This window comes from Cervus elaphus, chromosome 12 (assembly GCF_910594005.1).
Source record: "Cervus elaphus chromosome 12, mCerEla1.1, whole genome shotgun sequence".
NCBI lineage: Eukaryota > Metazoa > Chordata > Mammalia > Artiodactyla > Cervidae > Cervus > Cervus elaphus.
The window spans coordinates 63,445,953-63,465,417 of record NC_057826.1 but is presented as its reverse complement, the minus strand read 5'-3'; the positions used below and the strand labels follow the sequence as shown (position 1 = coordinate 63,465,417).

At 52.0% G+C, this 19,465-nt stretch overlaps 2 protein-coding genes across 2 annotated transcripts in view; both read right to left on the bottom strand.

Annotated features, from left to right (window-relative positions):
* Nucleotides 1–10,006, bottom strand: part of SPTBN5 (spectrin beta, non-erythrocytic 5) — a 49,546-nt gene extending 39,540 nt beyond the window's left edge. The window contains exons 1-7 of the mRNA XM_043919142.1: nucleotides 9,807–10,006; nucleotides 9,245–9,416; nucleotides 8,869–9,036; nucleotides 7,550–7,666; nucleotides 3,258–3,415; nucleotides 2,506–2,734; nucleotides 1,055–1,686 (exon numbers count right to left, since the gene is read on the bottom strand). Coding sequence (XP_043775077.1) covers nucleotides 1,055–1,686; nucleotides 2,506–2,734; nucleotides 3,258–3,415; nucleotides 7,550–7,666; nucleotides 8,869–9,036; nucleotides 9,245–9,355 — 1,415 coding nt within the window. The 5' untranslated portion in view covers nucleotides 9,356–9,416; nucleotides 9,807–10,006. The remainder of the gene's footprint in view (nucleotides 1–1,054; nucleotides 1,687–2,505; nucleotides 2,735–3,257; nucleotides 3,416–7,549; nucleotides 7,667–8,868; nucleotides 9,037–9,244; nucleotides 9,417–9,806) is intronic.
* A 3,713-nt stretch (nucleotides 10,007–13,719) lies between these two features.
* The window catches only part of EHD4 (EH domain containing 4), an 84,412-nt gene continuing 78,666 nt past the window's right edge, over nucleotides 13,720–19,465 (bottom strand). Inside the window, exon 6 of the mRNA XM_043919147.1 lies at nucleotides 13,720–17,616. Coding sequence (XP_043775082.1) covers nucleotides 17,080–17,616 — 537 coding nt within the window. The 3' untranslated portion in view covers nucleotides 13,720–17,079. The remainder of the gene's footprint in view (nucleotides 17,617–19,465) is intronic.

Genomic DNA, 19,465 nt, shown 5'->3' with positions numbered 1-19,465 from the left:
TTCTCTCTGCTTCTGCCCTTGTCCCTTCAGTCTACTCCTGTCGTGGCATACAGAATGATCACTGTAAAATAAAAGTTAGATCGTATGACTCACCTGCTCAAGTCCTGCCATGATTTCCTATCTTCTGCTGAGTAAAAACCACGTCTTTACTGTGTCCTGCAGGGTCTGGCGGGATCTCTGCCACCACCCCTGGCCTCCATACCTCCCTGACCTCAACTACAACCTGTTTACTTGGCTTCCATGTTATTTTTCAAACATACCAGGTATGTGCCCCTTTGGGACACTGCCCTAGTATAGTCCGTCATCATATCTGTATGGTTTCTCACTTCTTTCTGCTCTTTCAGTTCAGTTCAGTTGCTCAGTCATGTACGACTGTTTGTGATCCCATGGACTGCAGCACGCCAGGCCTCCCTGTCTATCATCAGCTCCCAGAGTTTACCAAAGCTCATGTCCATTGAGTCGGTGCTCTTTGCTCAAAAGTAAACCTCCTCTGACCACTCAGTATAACTCCCTCTGCCCATGTTGGCACCTCATATGCCCCTATTCTGCTTTATTATCTTTTAAAATCACTGTCTCACAGACTGTATATGTTTCTGTTTTCCTTAGTAGCATGTAAGCTCTATGAGGGGAGGGATTTTTGTTTGCCCTTTTCACTGCTAAATCTCCAACACCTAGAACAGTACTTAGGACATAGCAGACACTCAATAAATGCTTAGTTTTAGTGAGTAAATTAATAAGAGGCTATCTAGAAAGAACAGAGCTTTACCAAAGGGATCAATGACAGAGGTTGGAGTTTTAGGCAACAGTTGGAGCTAGATCTTTTTATTTACTTATTTACGCTGTGCCACACATCTTGCAAGATCTTAGTTCTCTGACTAGGAATGGAATCTGGGCTCTGACAGTAAAAGCGCCAAGTCCTAAACACTGGACTGCCAGGGAATTCCCAAGAGACAGATCTTTTAAAAGGGAGCCCCAAATCCATAAATCACCCCCACCTCCTCATGGTAGGAAGGCCTTAGCCTGTTTTGAAGACTGTCCCATGCCCGGGGCTCACCTGCTGGCCACCTCTGTCCCGCCGTGGTAACGCTCCTGCTGGAGAATGTCCGCGATCTCGGCCAGGGCCTGGAAGCGCCCCTCCTGGGGCAGGATACTGGCCTCCAGCATGCCCAGCCTCTGGGCGGCCGCGTCCACCATGGCTGGGCTGGCCGGCGGGGCTGCGGCCCGGTCCAGCACCTGCTCTGTGTCTGTCAGGAAGCTCTCCCGGAGGGCTGCCTTACGCTGGAAACGCCGGGCCAGGGTTTCCAACCGCTCTAGTTGTAGGAGCCTCTGCTGCAGGGCCCGCCTCCGTGAGGCCTCCGCCCGCTCCAGGCTTGCCCAGCGCCGGGACAGCTCCGCAGGGCCCAGGCCCTCGGGTGGCAGAAAGGGCCTGCGGTTCTGGGCTCGGAGGGCTGTCTGCAGCCGAAAGAGCAGGGCCTCCGTGGCCCCTCGCTGCTGCAGCCTCGGTGGCTTCTCCTGGGTGCGGAAGGAGGCAAAGGCCACCAGTAGCTGGCGCATGGCCGGCAGGTTGTCTGGGAAATCCCGCGCCTCCAGCTGCACCTGCTTCTCTGCAATCCAGCACAGCAGGTCGGCCACCAGCTCCTCGTACTGGGTCTGCAGCGCCTCTGACTCCCGCAGCTGATGCAGGATCTGGTGGGGGGCATGGGAAGGGCTCAGACCAGCACCTGGGGGGCACACCCTGGCTTCCAGGTCCTGGCGGCCTTCCCCTTTTGGGTGCTGAGTGCCAGCCAGGCTTGCCCAAGTGCACAGTAGCTCCTGCTCTTAGGTGAGGATACGCTAAAGTGGGGGTGCTCCCAGCCCCCAGAGAAGCAAGGTCTGTTTCCATTCCACACTCAGACCCGGGAGTGGGGCTCCCGTCCTGCCTTCCTCTATCTTATTTTACCCCGTTTGGCCTCAACACTGGAGGTGCTCTTCTTTCCCTCCCTGAGGCCCCCACACCCCTAAAGTAACTCAGCGCCTTTGGCCTGGATCACCTTCCCCACTCCCAGCTGAGACACCAACCCTGAGAACAGCCCTCCCAGGCCTCAGCCTCTGCCATCGTGCCCAGAGGGTAAGAAAGCCCCCCAGAAACATGGACTTGGCCCAGCAGAGCTGCCCCGTGTTTGTCCTTGCAGAGTCCAGCTCTCTGTGCCTTTTAATCCCATTAGGAGCTTAACAACCTAAGAGCCGAGGGGGAGGGGGAGGGGCAGGGAGAGGCGTTGCTCACCCGGCTTCCCTGTATGCCGGGAAGTCTGCTCATGCTCCCTTGAACACTCCCAGCAGCCTTCTGTTACCCAGAATTAATTGCGTTACCCAGGCATCATCATTCCCATTTTACAGATGAAGCACAGGAAGGTTGGATGATGTGGCCAAGGTCACACAGGGAGGAAAGGTCACGGGGTGTGCTGACTCCGGAGCCCATGTTTGCCCCACCTCTCCGCAATGCCACCTTCCCTCTCTGTTCCCAACCTTCACGAGTCTCCTCTGGACGGTCTGCTCCTGGTGCAGGCGGGAGAAGTGGTGGTAATAGAGGGAGACGTAGGTCATGATGGAGCGCTCGTCGGGCTGTAGGGCTGCCACGTCCTCGGGATCCAGCAGCTGAGCAATGCCCAGCTCCTGCTCAGCTACGTGGAAAGCACAGCGGAGGTTGTGCAGCGGGCGGTCGGGACGCAGGGAGCTGTAGTCAAGCAGGTCTGGCCTGGGGAGAGAGCAGGCAGAGCTCTTCACCAGAGTCAGGGACTGCTCAGCTTTATGTGGACTTGTTAAGAGTGTCATTCCCACCTTGCTGGGCACTAACTTCCCCCTGATGATGATCTAAGGCCCTGGTTGAAGGACTAGGACTGGGAGAGGGGAGGGTTAATTTTGCTTGGGGCTCAGCCTCCTGGGTAGCGGGGGGAAGCTCCAAAAGGGACAGGTGCTTACCAGAAAGAGGACTGAAAAGAGAATCAGGGACACAGAGAGTAGAAGAAGGCAGGGGTCAAAGGCAAACCTGGCTAGTTCTATGGAAGGGGGGAGGGGTGTCACAGACCAGAAGCTCAGGGTCAGTGTCTCTAACTCTGAGCCCAGTGTAAGGGGCCAGAAGGATATGGGATAATGGGTGGGTTGAGGACCCAAGTCCTGGAGGAGTTAGCTCAGTGGGTAGAAGGCCTCTGAGAAGGAAGCAGAGGCCTGACTCAGGCCAGCCAGGGCAGGAGGTGCTGGGTCCCCTCCCATACGCCCACCTGTGGGCATGGATGAGGGCACTGAAGCTGAGCCCATCACTCCAGCTGCGGGAGAAGTCCGTGATGTTGATGTTGGCATAGCCGGCAGTCTTCCGCTGGCACCAGACCAGCAGAGCTTCCTTGGCAGACAGCAGGGCTGTGCTGACACCAAACTCCTCCTGGAAGGACCGGACAGTGGGTCACCGTGCAGGGATGGGATGCGGAGGGGGGTAGGCTGCAGAGCCCGCAGGCTGTGGGAGAAGCAGGCTGGGCACAGTGCGATCCTGCTCCCCCACCTGGAGGCGGTGTGGACGGCCTGTCCTTCAGAGCATCTGACTGCACTTGCTGTTACTCGTGCTGGGCAGGGATTGGGAGTGCGAGAGAAAGATTGTCCTTACAAAGAAGTGGGGCAGTCTGAAAGTTGTCACCTCTGAGCAGCTGGTTTTGAGTCACAATTGGTGACAACAGCCACAGTAGCTCCCATTTCTCTCGGCCTTCCTTTCTTTTTTAATATTTATTTATTTGGCTGTGCCAGGTCTCAGTTGTGGCACTTGGGATCTTTAGTTATAGCATGTGAATTCTTTATTTTTTTTTTTGCATATGAATTCTTAGTTGCATCATATGGGATCTAGTTCCCTGACCGGGGATCGAACCTATGACCCCTGCACTGGGAGGGCAGAGCCCTAGCCACAGGACTATTAGGGAAATCCCTCTCCAGCCTTTCGGCTGGGCCAGGCACTGTGCTAACCAACCCTGGGCCACACGGAATTGAGTCTGGGCTTCATTAGACCGACTCCAGGTCACCATGGGCTTTCTGCCAACCAGGCACCAGGCCCGCACATGTGGCTCTCCACCTGGCACAACCCCCAGACGTAGGCACTGTTAGCAGTTACATTCTAAGGAAGCACAGGAGGTGCAATATGAGGGGTCAGGAAACTGCCCGGGGTTTCCCGGCTATTAGGGGAGGGTCTCTCTTGACCTAGAAACCTCTGACATGCGGAGCCCATCTGTCTGCCTCACAAGGCCTCCCTCACACAATGGCTTCCTCAGACTGGGAAATGACCATCTTCAACTGGTTTCTGTCTCCTTGATAATCTCTTTTATTCTGCTGCTTTCGGTTTCCGCACATTCCCCCTCACCTCCCGCGCCCCCATCCCATCCCTCTTTTACTCAGTGCTTCTTTCCCTCCTCCTTCTGGGCTCCACTTCTTTCCCTGCCTTCTGTTTTTGTCCCTGTCCTGCCCTCAATGGTCCTCCCCTTCCCTCCACCCCCTCCCTTGCCCCTCACACCCTGGAATCCCCATCTCCTTTTTTTCTCTCCTTTTCTCCCTTCTTCATCACTCAACTAGAGCCAGACATCCTGGAATGTGAAGTCAAGTGGGCCTTAGGAAGCATCACTATGAACAAAGCTAGTGGAGCTGATGGAATTCCAGTTGAGCTATTTCAAATCCTAAAAGATGATGCTGTGAAAGTGCTGCACTCAATATGTCAGCAAATTTGGAAAACTCAGCAGTGGCCACAGGACTGGAAAAGGTCAGTCTTCATTCCAATCCCAAAGAAAGGCAATGCCAAAGAATGCTCAAACCACCGCACCATTGCACTCATCTCACACGCTAGTAAAGTAATACTCAAAATTCTCCAAGCCAGGTTTCAGCAATATGTGAACCGTAAACTTCCAGATGTTCAAGCTGCTTTTAGAAAAGGCAGAGGAACCAGAGATCAAATTGCCAACATCTGCTGGATCATCAAAAAAGCAAGAGAGTTCCAGAAAAACATCTATTTCTGCTTTATTGACTATGCCAAAGCCTTTGACTGTGTGGATCACAATAAACTGTGGAAAATTCTGAAAGAGACGGGATATACCAGACTACCTGATCTGCCTCTTGAGAAACCTGTATGCAGGTCAGGAAGCAACAGTTAGAACTGGACATAGAACAACAGACTGGTTCCAAATAGGAAAAGGAGTACGTCAAGGCTGTATATTGTTACCCTGCTTATTTAACTTACATGCAGAGTACATCATGAGAAACGCCAGGCTGGAAGAAGCACAAGCTGGAATCAAGATTGCAGGGAGAAGTATCAATAACCTCAGATATGCAGATGACACCACCCTTATGGCAGAAAGTGAAAAAGAACTAAAGAGCCTCTTGGTGAAAGTGAAAGAGGAGAGTGGAACGTTGACTTAAAGCTCAACATTCAGAAAACTAAGATCATGGCATCTGGTCCCATCACTTCATGGCAAATAGATGGGGAACCAGTGGAAACAGTGGCAGACTTTACTTTTTGGGGCTCCAAAATCACTGCAGATGGTGATTTCAGCCATGAAATTAAGACACTTACTCCTTGGAAGGAAGGAATAATACAACCTAGACAGCATATTTAAAAGCAGAGACATTTCTTTGTCAACAAAGGTCTGTCTAGTCAAGGCTATGGTTTTTCCAGTGGTCATGTATGGATGTGAGAGTTGGACTATAAAGAAAGCTGAGGGCCAAAGAATTGATGCTTTTGAATTGCGGTGTTGGAGAAGACTCTTGAGAGTCCCTTGGACTGCAAGGAGACCCAACCAGTCCATCCTAAAGGAGATCAGTCCTGGGTGTTCATTGGAGGGACTGATGCTGAAGCTGAAGCCCCAGTACTTTGGCCACCTGATGCGAAGAGCTGACTCATTTGAAAAGACCCTGATGCTGGGAAAGATTGAGGGCAGGAGGAGAAGGGGACGACAGAGGATGAGATGACTGGATGGCATCACTGACTCGATGGACATGAGTTTGTGCAAGCTCTGGGAGTTGGTGATGGACAGGGAGGCCTGGCGTGCTGTGGTCCAGGGGGATGCAAGGAGTCAGACATGACGGAGTGACTGAACTGAACTCCCGTCTTCCAATTCTTCCACCAATTTCTGTTTATAAACTCAGAATGTCTTGGGAGATTGGGATTGACATATATACGCTCCTATGTATAAGACAGATAACTGATGAGAACCTACTGTGAGCACAGGGAACTCTACTCACTGCTCTGTGGTGACCTAAATGGGAAGGAAATCCAAAAAAGAGGGGATATATGTATACATATAGCTGCTTCACTGTGCAATATACTATAATACAACCTTGTAAAGCAACTATACTCCAAAAAACCCCCCAAAGCTCAGAATATCAAAGCACAGCAGGTTATATTCCCTTCCCCGTCCTCTGGGCCTGGGAGCTTGGATAGAAGGGACTAGTATGTAGCAGTGCAAGGGGGGAGGGGAAGGAGTTTAGGGCCTGGAGCTGGGCTCTGCCAGAGCCAGGCCAGCCCAGAAACCCTGAGCAGCTGGGTTAGGCTGGCAGACATGAGCCAGGAGTGATTCTGGGGGTAAGCGTGTATGGGCATGGGGTCAGCCTGGTCCCAGACACATCTGAGTTTCACAGGGAGAAGGGCCTGAGCTGGCTGCAGACGAGACAGCCAGCTGGCCAGTTGGGGGCCAGTCAGGGGACAATGTAGACCTGCTGCCCCTGAGGGAAGGGATGCAGGGGCACTTGGAACTGGCTTAGTGGGATGGGGAGGGGAGCGTGGCTTCCTGGAAGGGCTTGAGGTCAGCTAGAAGTTGATTCATCCACTCATTAGCCAAATGGGTGCTAGGCCCTGGGGATGCAGGCTGGCAAGGCCCCTGCTCTCCTGGGGGTCACAATCCCATCAAGAGTGTCAAGGGTCCTCCTGGATTTGAGCCAAATCTGTGGCTTCTTTTCTTTAAGATTTCATGCTCTAAGTTGGTTTTCCTAACCCACTGGAATTGAGTTTTTGGTGGGGTTTTGCAAACCATGAAACTATGAATATTTATATAAGGACTTTTATGTGTTCACTCTTCCTGACCCAGTTGTAGAATGGAGGAAGATGAGGAACCATCTCTCTGGTTTTCAGGATCCTGAGGATTTGGAAACCTTCAGGGCTGGGGCTTTCCCTGTATGTTTTATTTCTCCCAATAGTACATTATGGGGTAATGAAAGTTACAGGGATTCAATGGCAAGTAGAAAACAATAAATTAGTAGTGAAAGGCAGGTGGTGGGCAGGCACCTTGACCCCCTTCACTAGTAAATGACTTGTCCCAGACCCAACTTGAAGCCCATAAATCCATTAATAGCTCTTAATTCAGCATATTACAACCTCTCTGACACTCTGAATCCTTTGCCTGCGATTGAAGAGTGAATAGAAGTTGTGTGGATGCCGAGGATCTGCTGTGGGCATCCTAACGGTCAGGTGGAACTGCTCTGTCCCCAGGGCCCTGAGGGGAGGCCAGGGCTGGGCTGGGCTGGGCAGCTGGGCATGGGGGCTGAGACATACCCTGTCCAGGCAGATGTGGGAAATCTGGAAACGCAGAATGATGACCCAGATGAGTCCCAGGATGAGCGTCTGGTCTCCATCCACGATGTTCTCTGGCCCAATGAGGGGTATTGGCACCTGTGGGCATATTTTTCTGACCTCAGCCACAAAGCCCATGTACTAGAGAAGACTCATAGTAACCAAAGGGTTGGCTGCCAGATGGGAAGGGTTCTGTCTGTCCTGACCCAGGGGGTCCCCAGGGGAGAAGCCGGCAGGCCCAAGGCCAGGCAAGCCCAGGCTTTCCACCTTCATAGGCTACATATCTGTGACACATTATGTCTCTGAGCTTGAAGGGTGCTGAGTAGCTTCTGACAAGGGCTACAGGACTTGCACCTTTCCGAGGTTCTAGAGAGGAGGTGATTGGCTCACAGGCCATTGGCCCTGGGACCAAGTAGCGTGGGCTTGCATTGTGTGGCTGGAAGCTTTCTGTTCTTCCATAAGTCTAGGGACCACAGTGCTCCATCCCTTGCTCTGGCCTCTCACCTTCCTGGCCTCCCTCCAGCATGCTAGGCTCCCAAGGGGCTGCCTGTGACCCACATCCCAGGACTCAGGCTCAGCCCAGCCAGTTTCAGCTGTAACTTCACACCCTCCAGGCTCAGCCATCTCATGCTCCAGTACCTGAAGCCAAGAGCCCCCAGGCTTCCCAATTCCTGCTGCTCAATATAAATGACCCCTGCATAGCCCCCCGACACGGGCCATGAGGATCCCTGTTTCTGGAGCTCTCCTCTCCTTTTAGAGACGACTTCTCTGGGGCTGTCCCTTCCTCTCAGGATCCCTCCTATTTGCAGAGGCCCCTCCCGGCTGTCTAGTTCAGCTTCTCCCAGGCAGCCCTACACCACCTCCCTTCCCTGCCTGGCTCAGTAGTGTCTGAGGCTCTTCCCCTGTGTCTGACCCCCACATCCAAGATCTGCTGACCAGCTGCTCATGGGCCTTGCCTGGAGAATATTTTCCTCTTTTATGAAAAGAGAAGGTTAAGAGTGTACTGAATCTTTCAACTTAGACTCCACAATCTCTCATTGTAGGCAAAGGCAGATTTCATTCCCGCCCACTGGGGACAATGGTTGTTCCAGCTCCAGCCGGGTGGGTGCCCTCTAAGCCGGGTGAACTGTGCAAAGTAGGGCTTTGCTTACTGGACTCTGTATCCCAGCTGCTCCTCCTGGATTCTGGCTCCAGACTCTGCTCGGCCCTGTGGCCAGCCCAGGAAAGATGATCCGGTCATCCGGCCTGTCCCCACCGCCCACCCCAGCACCACGCCCAGGAGCCCTCTCCCCAGTGCCCACCTTGGCCCTGAGGAAGGCCAGAGCTCGGCTGCTGTTCTCCAGAAAATGGACGCGCATGCGGCCCCGGTTGGGGGGTGGCAGGGCCTCCCCTGAGATGAGCTCCAGCAGCCGCAGCAGGTGGGTGCCGTCAGCCAGCTCTGTGCACAGGTTCTGGATCTCAATGCCCACCTGGGAGGGGATGAGGAACAGGCACAGGGTCAGCCCAGCCTCTCCTGTCTGCTCCATCCCAGGACCTGGGAGGTGAAACCTAGAGCACCAGCCTGGAGGAAGGAGCACTGGCCTTAGCCAGCTGGGCTCAGTCGGCCCCCTGGGTCCACCTGCCAGGGAGCTGGGGGCACAGTGGAGGCAGCTGTGGGGTGGGCCCAGCTGCACTCACCCGGGCCTGCTGGAAGATATTGTTGATCCACTTGGTGAAGGTCTTCTCCTGCATCTGTATGTGCCGCGCCTGCAGCTTGCGGATGTGGCCCATCTCGTACGCAGAGTCCATGGTGGGACTGGACCGGGAGAGCCAGCCTGGGGTCTGCGGCTGGACTCCTGCTTCAGGTGTCCTGTAGCGCCAAGGAACTGCTGGGGGTTGTGGGGCTCACTGGCCAGCAGGCCCGGAGCCCTTTGGAGATGAGGAGCCACTGGATATTTCCCTAAGCTGGAGACATTGGGGGCCTGGAGGCTGGGGGAGGAAGGTGGATTCTGATGACTCCCTGGAACAGGGGACCCCTCCCTGCCAGATTGCCCCACGTGTGGTGGGTGGTTGCAGCTTGGGATCTAGCCAGGTAAGGTCTTAGGCTCCTTGCTGGTGCCCTACACTTGAGTGGCCCACCCCCTTTTCCAGATTCTTCTTCTAGAGCTCCTGCTGCCAGAGGTTTCCCCTGGGCCACAGCATTCGGCTGCTGCTGCTCGGGATGAAGAGGGCAGGTGGAAGGAAAAAAGAAACCGCTCACCTTGTTGATGTCCTGAGAGGAGACCTAGCTGGACGGTTGGCGATGGCAGATAGCAGGGGCTGGGCGGGGAGGGAGAGACATCAAGAGAGGCTGAGGCTGGGGTAGTGCCATGGCCCTCCTCTTGGGCCAGCGAGGCAGTGTGACGGCACACAGCTGGCATTGTCCTCCCACCTGCCACAGGGCGTGGCCCGGGCCTGGAGGGGGCGGCTCAAGAATGCTCCAGATTGATGCTCCAGGGTCTCCTCCTTCATCATCTCCCTGCTGCCAAGGCCTTCAGTATCGGGTGGAGTCCTGGTGCCCAAGACACAGAGGCCCACAGGATGGTCTCGAGTTGGCTTTGGGTGGGAGCTCCATGGGGGAGCTGCAGTCTGGGTTCAAGAGCCTTTGGTCAGAGCCTCTGCACCCACACCCCAGGCTGAGGCTGCTCTTCTGCACCCCAGCAGGGTCTCTTTGGGAGCACCTGCAGGGCTGGAGATGGGAGTGAGCCCGTGGGGCTACAGCCCTCACACCCTCTCCTGGGGGGACTCACCATAGGCCACAAGGAAGCACTGGATCAGGGCTGGGCTTTCCAGGCTTGATGGAAACACACCCAACCCAGACTAGGGCTGCATGATAGGGTCCCTTCCACCTGGGGGCCACTTTCTGAAGGGGGCTCCCCCTGAAAAGGGGTAACCCACACCCGCAAAGCCTGCCTGTGGGAATGAAAGAATCTCCTCCAGAGTCAGAGATATGGTGTTCACTCTTTGGGGCCCCAGTACCTGTGCTCCGGCTGGGCCCGAGGCTTGGAAGCAGGGCTGTGTGGGAGCCAGCCAGCCTCTCTCTCCAACCCCACCACCCTCCACTGCAACCGTGGACTGCACGACACAAGGAGCGCAAGTTCTAATTCAGGGGGCTTCACAGGACTGTCTGCTTACAGTCACGGGACTAGGCTGTGTACCTAGGTTCATCCACCCCAAAGCCCAGCAACCATCCTGAGGGAGGCATCCCTCACAGTCCAGGCCAGTGAGAGGGGCAGTGGCCAGAGCCTGCCCTTCAGAGCTGGGTGGGATCCATTACACCTGAATTTCAGCCTGTGGCTGGGAGTGAGGGGCATGCTGCCCTTGGGTGGGGGACAGATCCCCTGTATCCAAGAGGAGCCCCCGCCCCTGTTGTCCTCTCCCTGGGAGGTCCCTCCTGACACTGATTGGCTTCCCAGCACTTGGGATGAACCTGAGCTTCCTCCTTGCCTGCAGCCCCAGGTCCAGTCAGGCACCAATAGCTGTCACTGCTGTGCCCCACCAACGGGCACTCCACAGGGCACCCCCCACCCGATTACTCCCACTGCCCCTGCAGGTCCTCATCACTGTCCCCAGCTCAGCACCCTGTCTCCCTGTCAGCCTACGCCCAGCCCACCATGCCTTCACAGAGCAAGACTCCCCACTGCCAGGTGGGGACCAGAGCAACCTGCTCACATCTGAGCATCAGTTCTTCTCTCAGCTTAGAATGTCTCTTCGGCACCCCATCATCCACAGTCTCATATCAGCCCCAGTTAAAAACCTTTCCTATAACCAACAAACCCATGAAAAGATGCTCAGCATCGCTCATCATTAGAGAAATGCAAATCAAAACTACAATGGGGAATCACTGTCACACCTGTCAGAATGGCTATCATTAAAAAAAATCTACAAACAATAAATGCTGGAGAGGATGTGGAGAAAAGAGAACCCTCTTGCACTGCTGGTGGGAATGTAAGTTGACACAGCAACTATAGAGAACAGTGTGGAGATTCCTTAAAAAACTAGGAATAGAACTACCATGTGACCTAACAACCCCACTGCTGGGCAGACACTCTGAGAAAATCATAACTGAGAGACACATGTACTCCAATGTTTGTTGCGGCACTTTTACAATAGCAAGGACATGGAAGGAACCTAGACGCCCACCAACAGATGAATGGATACAGAAATTGTAGTACATACATACAATATTACTCAGCTGTAAAAAGAACGCATCCGAGTCAGTCCTAATGAGGTGGATGAACTTAGTCTATTATACAAAGTGAAGTAAGTCAGAAAGAGGAAAAACAAATATTAAATATTAATGCATGCATATGGAATCTAGAAAGATGGTACTGATGAACCTGTTTGCAGGGCAGCAAGGGAGATGCAGACATAGAGAACAGATTTGTAGACACAGTAGGGGAAGGAGAGTGTGGGACGAATCGAGACACTAGCATAAAAACACATACATTACCATGTGTAAAACAGAGAGCAAGTGAGAATTTGCTGTGTAAAACAGGGAGCTCAACGCAGCTCAAACTAGAGGGGTGGGATGGGGTGGGAGATGGGATGGGTTTCAGGAGGGAGGAGACATGTATACCTGTGACTGATTTGGGTTGATGTGTGGCAAAGGCCAACACAATATCGTAGAGCAATTCTTCTCCAATAATTGTATTTTGTTCTATATTTCTCAATATTGTACAACTATAATTTTTGATATTAAAAAAGAAATCCTTTCCTTTGAGGAAGTCCCCCTTCCTCCTACCTCTGTAAGTTTGTTTCACCTCCCATCAAGAGCCTTGGCCCAGGCATCCCATGTGATGTGAGCCCCAGAGGACAGGATGGAGCTGCTTGGCCCTTTGCACACATATCTCAACAGAGGTGGTTGTACTTGAGGTTGTTGGGTAGGTTGTCAGGAAACTGCTCTTCTTTTTCCCAAGTTCAACTGTAATAAAGCGTACTGTACATGATACCAGGACCAGCTTCTCCTAGGCTGTGACTGACTGCAACCCCTGGTGAGAATCCTGTTGGTCATATAAATTTGGAATGTTTATGCTGCAAGTAACTGAAGTTTCAAGTCAAATGGGTTTAAACAATATAAACAGAACATACTGGTCCATGTAACTGGAAAGTCTGGCAGGAGGACTTTAGGTGAGGTTTGATCCAGTAGCTCAAATGATGCCACCACAGGTTTGGATTTCCTTTGCCTTTCTCAATGCCTCCTTCATCTTCATGCTCCATGGGGTAGTTGCTGCCAGCCTAAATCCTCCAGCACCACTGGGCACTTCTCTCAAAGCTATTTATATTGTTGTACCAGTAGGCTCACTTCTTCGAACTGCATGGTTTAGAAAAGAGAGAACATCTTCCTGAGAGTTGGAACAGAAGTCTGAGGGACCTCTCATAATCACATGTCAATTTCTGAACCATTTCTGTGACCAGGTGGATGAAGTACTCTAATTGGCTCAGCCAATCAGGATCCATCCTGGAAAGGAGTGGGATCTGTCTCCCCAAACTTCACCTTTCAGTTTGACGGTGGGGAAGTAGAGAGTGGCCTGCCAAAGGAAATTCCAGGTCTGGATCACTAAAAGGGTACGTGGGAGCCAGTGTGAAAACTCCAGATGTCTACTATGGGAGCTCTGCACCTGCAAGGCGTGGCGAGAGGTAGGAGCAGCGCCAGCCAGCCAGGGGTTGTATCCCAGCACCATGGCACCCTCAGGTGTCCGGCCAGCCTCAGCGCTAGAGAGGCATCTCCTGTGAGTGCTCAGTGATGCCCTGTCCCCAGCCTCAGCGCTAGAGAGGCATCTCCTGTGAGTGCTCAGTGATGCCCCGTCCCCAGCCTCAGAAGAGTCTCCTCAATGGTCCCTTCCAGTCTTGGCTTCCAGTCACTCTTGGTCGGGGCATAAACCTCCTTCGGCGCCTGCTCCCAGACTTGGCCTCTGCCCACATCAGATGGAGCTGCTCTCCTGCTGAAGAAGCCCCCATCTCCCACCTAGAGAACATGCAGAAAGAGACAGCGTCACAGGGATGGTGTGCCAAGGGGCACGCCCATCCCTTAACGCCTCTGCCTTGTTTCAGAATGGTTCCAAGGGATGCCTGCTTTGTTCCCAAGACAACTGGCACACAGTCATTGAAAAACCAGAGCCAACGGGAAAAAGTGATTTTTTTCAGTAGTTTATTGATCAGTAGACTTTTTTTTTTTTTGACGTTTTGAAACAAGATTACAAAAAAATAGAAGCATTGTGTATTAATAGCATTTTTTGGCTAATTAACATGTCACCTGGTACACTTAAATTCAGCCCATGTTTACCTGGAAAAAAACTCAGTGGTTATCTGTCCTAAGAAAGTTACTCTTCTGTCACATTCCATGGAGGAAATAAACAGTGCCTCTTTAAACGCTTTCCTTATCTCCAAGGCAATCTGTCCATGGCATTGCTCTGGGCATCCGGAAGGAGCAGAGCTGCAAAGTGGAAAGGTCCCGGTGGTGGCTGTCAAGCCATGACTCTGGTGGTTAAACCCCATCCTACATGGTGAACTCCAGTACAAGACATTCCCAGTGTGTTACAGGGGTGGCTATTGAGACCCAGTGGACACAGTGAAGGACCGTGGTCAGAGCAGCGGGGCCAGGGCTCTGCTGAGGCCTTTCCTGTGGGCTGTAAGCGGGGTGGGGGTTGGGGGAGAGCACAAGGCATTTGGCTTCTTCTCACATGCTCTCTGACCCACCTGGACACCAGTCCCATGATATGGAGTAAGAATCCAACTACTTAAGGCCCACCGCTCTGTGGGAGGAGCCACAGCCTCCAATCCAGGCGTTACTGTTGCACAATGACAAGTGATCCAGAGAAGCCAGTTCAGCCCCAGAGAAGCAAAAGCCAATTGAAATGCACGGCCCTCCCCACGGAAGCGTGGCCCCACCCCGGGCCATCCAAGCATGTGGCGAGGAAAGAATCCATGTAGGACGCCAAGCAGGCTGGACATCAGCGTGTGGCCACAGAGCTGTACTCTGTGATCATGAGCTGTACACAAACAGACTCGAGATCCTTAGGTTTTCTTCTGTGGAGTCATGGACAGCATGGACAGTTTTAGAGTTCAGCTGCTTCCAACCCCCAGCCATCCATGAGTGCTCTAGGGAGGGGGTTCTTGGACAGTCGGGTGGTCCTGGGAGGACAGCACAGTCGGCCAAGGTGTCCAGATCCTGAGGGCTCTGTGTTACCAGCCCTGCTGCACAGGGTCAGGGGGTAACGGGTGTTTTGGATCCAGACTCAAGGAACTCTGTGCAGGTCCTGGGGAGATAAGGGTCCTCGCTTGGCCACCATCCCTAATGGTTTCCAGTGTTTTTCTTTCCAATCAACTTTTCACAATGGGTGACTTCAGGTTTCAAGAGAAGATATTAACAAAAATGGACATGCGAATTCCTTTCTCTTCATTTTTTCTCAGCATTTAGCTGATAGATGATCTCCTGCCAGAGGTCATGGGGTGGTGGGGTAGGGATCACCCATGAGGTGTTTCTATCCTCATAGCATCAGAAACCTCCTCTCCGGCTCCTCTAAAACAATATTCCTCTATGTCAGTATGTAGACAAAATCTACATATACACACATTAACAAGTGTCAAAAATATGTACTCATGGGACATATGTGTATATATTTATCTTTATATATGACAGCTGAACATGGCAAGATCAATCTGAGTGGAAATCAGCTAACTCTGGCATCTCCAGACCTCTGGACAAATGAACTCTCTCTCCTTCTCTCTCAGTCTTGTCCTTTGCTGGATCAACTGTGCTCACATGCCTGGGTGGTCCTCAGGTGTTCGCAGAACCATCTGCTCAGATTACAGTCCTGGAATCACAAATGTCTCTGTGTGTCTAATTAATTTAAAAGTGCTCATTAAGACTAAAACCATGTTATGTATTTACTTCTCTTCAAGTTAAATTATTGAGAAAGTAAGCTAGGGAGAGTGAGGGCTAGGATCTGGGAAAATGTTTCTCTAAATAAATAAACGTCTTTAAATCTGCAGTTCTGCCCTTGATGACATCAGGGGAAAAAAAATGTGGCTTTGGGAAGACTTGGGCGGGACTGTTTGGGTTTCCTTCATTTTGGTGCCGGCAGGGTTCCAGGCCATGTGGCCATCACAACAGTGATGAAATACCATGTCTCTCTTATTGCAATAAGGTGATGGAAAGCCACCTGCATCCCGCAGCTGGAGCCCACATAGAGGCTGATCTCCACTGGTCACAGGCATTTGGGTGAGTGGTCCAGAGAGGTTCACACAGGGCCCCTGGGAGAGAGAACACTCAGGAGCTGATGTACAGCAAAGTGCCCAAACCCTGCCTCATGAGGCATCCGTGGTATGAACCACACAGATTCTGAAGAAAAGGCTTTATATGAGAGATTCCATCTTGTTTCTGCATAAGGGTTTTTATCCTTTATACAGAAACTGTATTTAAAAAACTGGACATGATAAAAATGCCCATTTTCTTGTTATAAAAATAGTTTCTAACACTAGTAGACTGACTTCTTCTACCTGATAGCCAGTGAGGGTGGGCTGGCCCCTCATTCCCTTTGTGTCCACAGGGCCAGGACAGTGCATGCACCAAGCCATGTTTTTGCTGAAATTAAATCCTGCCATCGACCAAGGAGCCTTAGAGACATGTGACCATGCTAACTGAGGACTGGGGAAAGCCGCCTCTTTTCTTCCTCTGGTTTAAATGACAGTCTTAGCTACAAACTATTGGACAGACAAGAAAAGCTCGTTTTCAGATTTCAATGTGACTAGAATACTAGAAACCTCGCCAGGGGTTAGTAAAGGTTGTGAGTTCCAAATTCCTAACCAAATATAACTTTGCTGGGAAGGCTTTGGGGTTGGGGGAGCCCCGGGAAGGCCGGCCAGTGGACGCTGTGGGGGACACTCCCTGTGGCCTGGCTGCCTGCTCCGCGGGCCAGCAGAGGGACGGGAACATGCAGACAAGGTGTGTCCTCCCCTCAAAGCCGGGGCAGCCCTCTTCTCTTTGGTAGATAGTTTGGAGAGAACAGAAACCTCTGGTTTTTTTTTTTTTTCCACTCTAAATAAAGCAGGGAACAAAATAAATAAGCTGGTCTCTGCTGCCTCCCGGTGCTCTCTGAGGGAGAGCCAGGCTCATAACAATGAATAGTCCAGCGGGGCCTAGCAGTGCCCCTGGCTCACTCCCTGTGGTTCCTGGGATTCCATGTCCGAGTTTCTCCAGGCTTCCAAGGACTTCCTGGAAGCATTCCTGGAATCTCCCTTTGTTCTCAACCCTTCAAACTTCATATCCATCCCCTCTCCCCAATATTTTAATAGAAACTCAGGGAATTTTAAGGTAAAAGGACCTGATCTAGGGTCCAGTGTCTGCCCTTCCCATTCTACAGATGGGGAAACTGAGGCACAGGGCAGGCAGTGTCTCACCCAGGGTCAGTGAGTTGGTGACAGGGTGGGCCTCAGGCCCAGGCTCCCCTGATTCCCGCCCCACATTGCCTTCCCTGTGTGTCATCTGCCCCTTAGTCGGCCTTGGACAAGGACTTCCTGTGGGAGGGCGGCACAAGATGTGGGGGCAGGCTGCTGGGCAGCTCGTAGCCGCTGAGCTTGATCTTTATGAGGTGCTTGGCCAGCGCGAACTCCTCCTCATCCAGCATGCCATCGCCGTCACAGTCAGCCAGCTTCCAGATCTTGCCCAGGACGCTGTTGGGCAGCTTGGAGGTCACCATCTCCTTCTTGGCGTTGATGCCTGATATCTTTCCGTTGATGGGCGACAGGGTGTAGAAGAGCTCGTCATAGACGGGCTTGTCTTTGGCCACGACCCACTCCTCCTCATCGGCACCCTCCTTGGCGCCCTCCCCGTAGCCCTGGTTGAAGGGGCTCTCGGCCGTGCCGTCAAAGGCGCCGCCCTGCACGAGTGGCGGGGGCATGCTCATCTCCTCCTGGCTAATGAGGTTCATCAGTGACGAGATCTTGTTGGTGAGCATGTTGTCCACGGCCTCGATCAGCTTGGGCTTCAGCGAGTGGAACTTGGTGAAGTCGTAGTTCTCAAGTTTTTCCTGGAAAAGGAGAAACCACAGACTTGGTTAAAGCCCTCCTGCAGGAAGCAAACAGGAGAGGGGTGGCTGGAGGGACAAATGATCCCTTAAAGCCGGAAGCCCATACTCTGGGCTGTCCAGAGCTCTCTCTTTGGTATGGTTCCCATATCTGAACTCACCAGGAGTTGCTTTTGGAACAAGAGGCAATGTTTTCCTGCAGTAGCTGACCTAGGCTGGCAAGAGCATGAGGGACAGTGAACCCCTAGGGCTTTGAGACAAAATTCCTTCACCCTGCCTTTTTTAAGCACTCTAGAGATTTAGTATTTCAGCTTTTAAAGAATTTTACATACTTTACATAGTTCAGTTGATCTTTACAACAATGCTGAGAGGAAGGGCAGGTATTAGTAACCTACAGAAAGCACAAGGGGTGTGTGCGCTGGTGGAGTCAAGACCAGAGCCCAGGCCTCCTCCCACTCGGCTAGCCTCTTAGTGCTGTAACATGAAGCTGTGATAGAGCTGTCTGTAGAACTTATTTAAGTAAAAATGATTACTGAAAGATTATGGTGACCAGCTAAAAAAAGGTAGTTTACAGTACAAATACGTAAAAGTTGAAACTGGTAAGAGAGAGAGGAGGAGGGATAGTGTTAGTCACTCAGTTGTGTCCAATGCTTTGCGACCCCATGGACTGTAGCCCGCCAGGATCCTCTATCCATGGAATTCTCCAGGCAAGAATATTGGAGTGGGTTGCCATTCCCTTCTCCAGAGGATCTTCCTGACCCAGGGATTGAACCCAGGTCTCCTGCATTGCAGGCAGGTTCTTTACCATCTGAGCCAGCAGGGACGGGAAGGGCAAGTACAAATGCAGCCAACAGAGCTGAGAGGTATTAGTGGGATAAGGGTGAGTCTCAGCTCCATCTCCCAGGAGAGCTGGGTGGAGCAGATAGACCACAGGGTCTGGAGACGGCCCGAGTGGATGTGGCCAGGATGGGAACCGACTGTAGATGCCACAGAGGCTCTGTGAATGGCTTTGTAGAAATAGTCCTTCCTGCCTTGGTTTTCCTTGGTTACTCACCTTCCTTCCATCCATTCATCCATTCATCCATCTAATCCAACATTTACTGACCATTTGTTACACGCCAGGCCCTGTTCAGGAATATAAATATGAAAAGCCATAGTCTCTGCCTTCAGGGAACTCATATTCCAAAAAGGGCTTGACTTAGTTTACAGTGAAACAATGATAACATAAAATAGAATAAAGTCATTAAACAAAGGGAAAAGCCAAGAAACTGAAAGAAAGAGGGAAGGAACTATCACATCAGACAATGAAGGCTGTGAAAGGCTATGTTCCTCAGCTGCCCTGGCTGGGGCCGAGGGATCATACCCCTTGGCTGTTGGAGGGGAGAAACCATCTGGTTATCACAAGAGACAAATCCTCTCTGGTCCTGAACTGTGAGAGTCACTCAGGGGATTTTTAAAAGGGGCCTGAAAAATCTAGTGAAGATGTCTTCAACAGTAGTTTTGCCAAATAAATGCAAAGAATTCCAGATATGGCGGTTTTTATTTGGGCTCTATGTGAAGTATTTCTGTTTGGACAATCCCACAGGGCCTTGGAGGGGCCATTCAGGGGTATGGTTTTGTGGACATGGGGCAGGGAGACTCCCGAGGGCAAGAGCTTTCACATACATACCCCTCGGACCTGACTGTTCTGGACAGAAGTCATGGGACAGGCAGTTAGAAAAAAAATGCAACTTTGTGTCACCATAAATACCACACTTTCATTGTAAATAACTAGGGAAAAACTAGTAAGCAAAAAAATCTTAAATCACTTATAATACCATCACCCAGCAATCACGTTTGCTAACATGGGGGG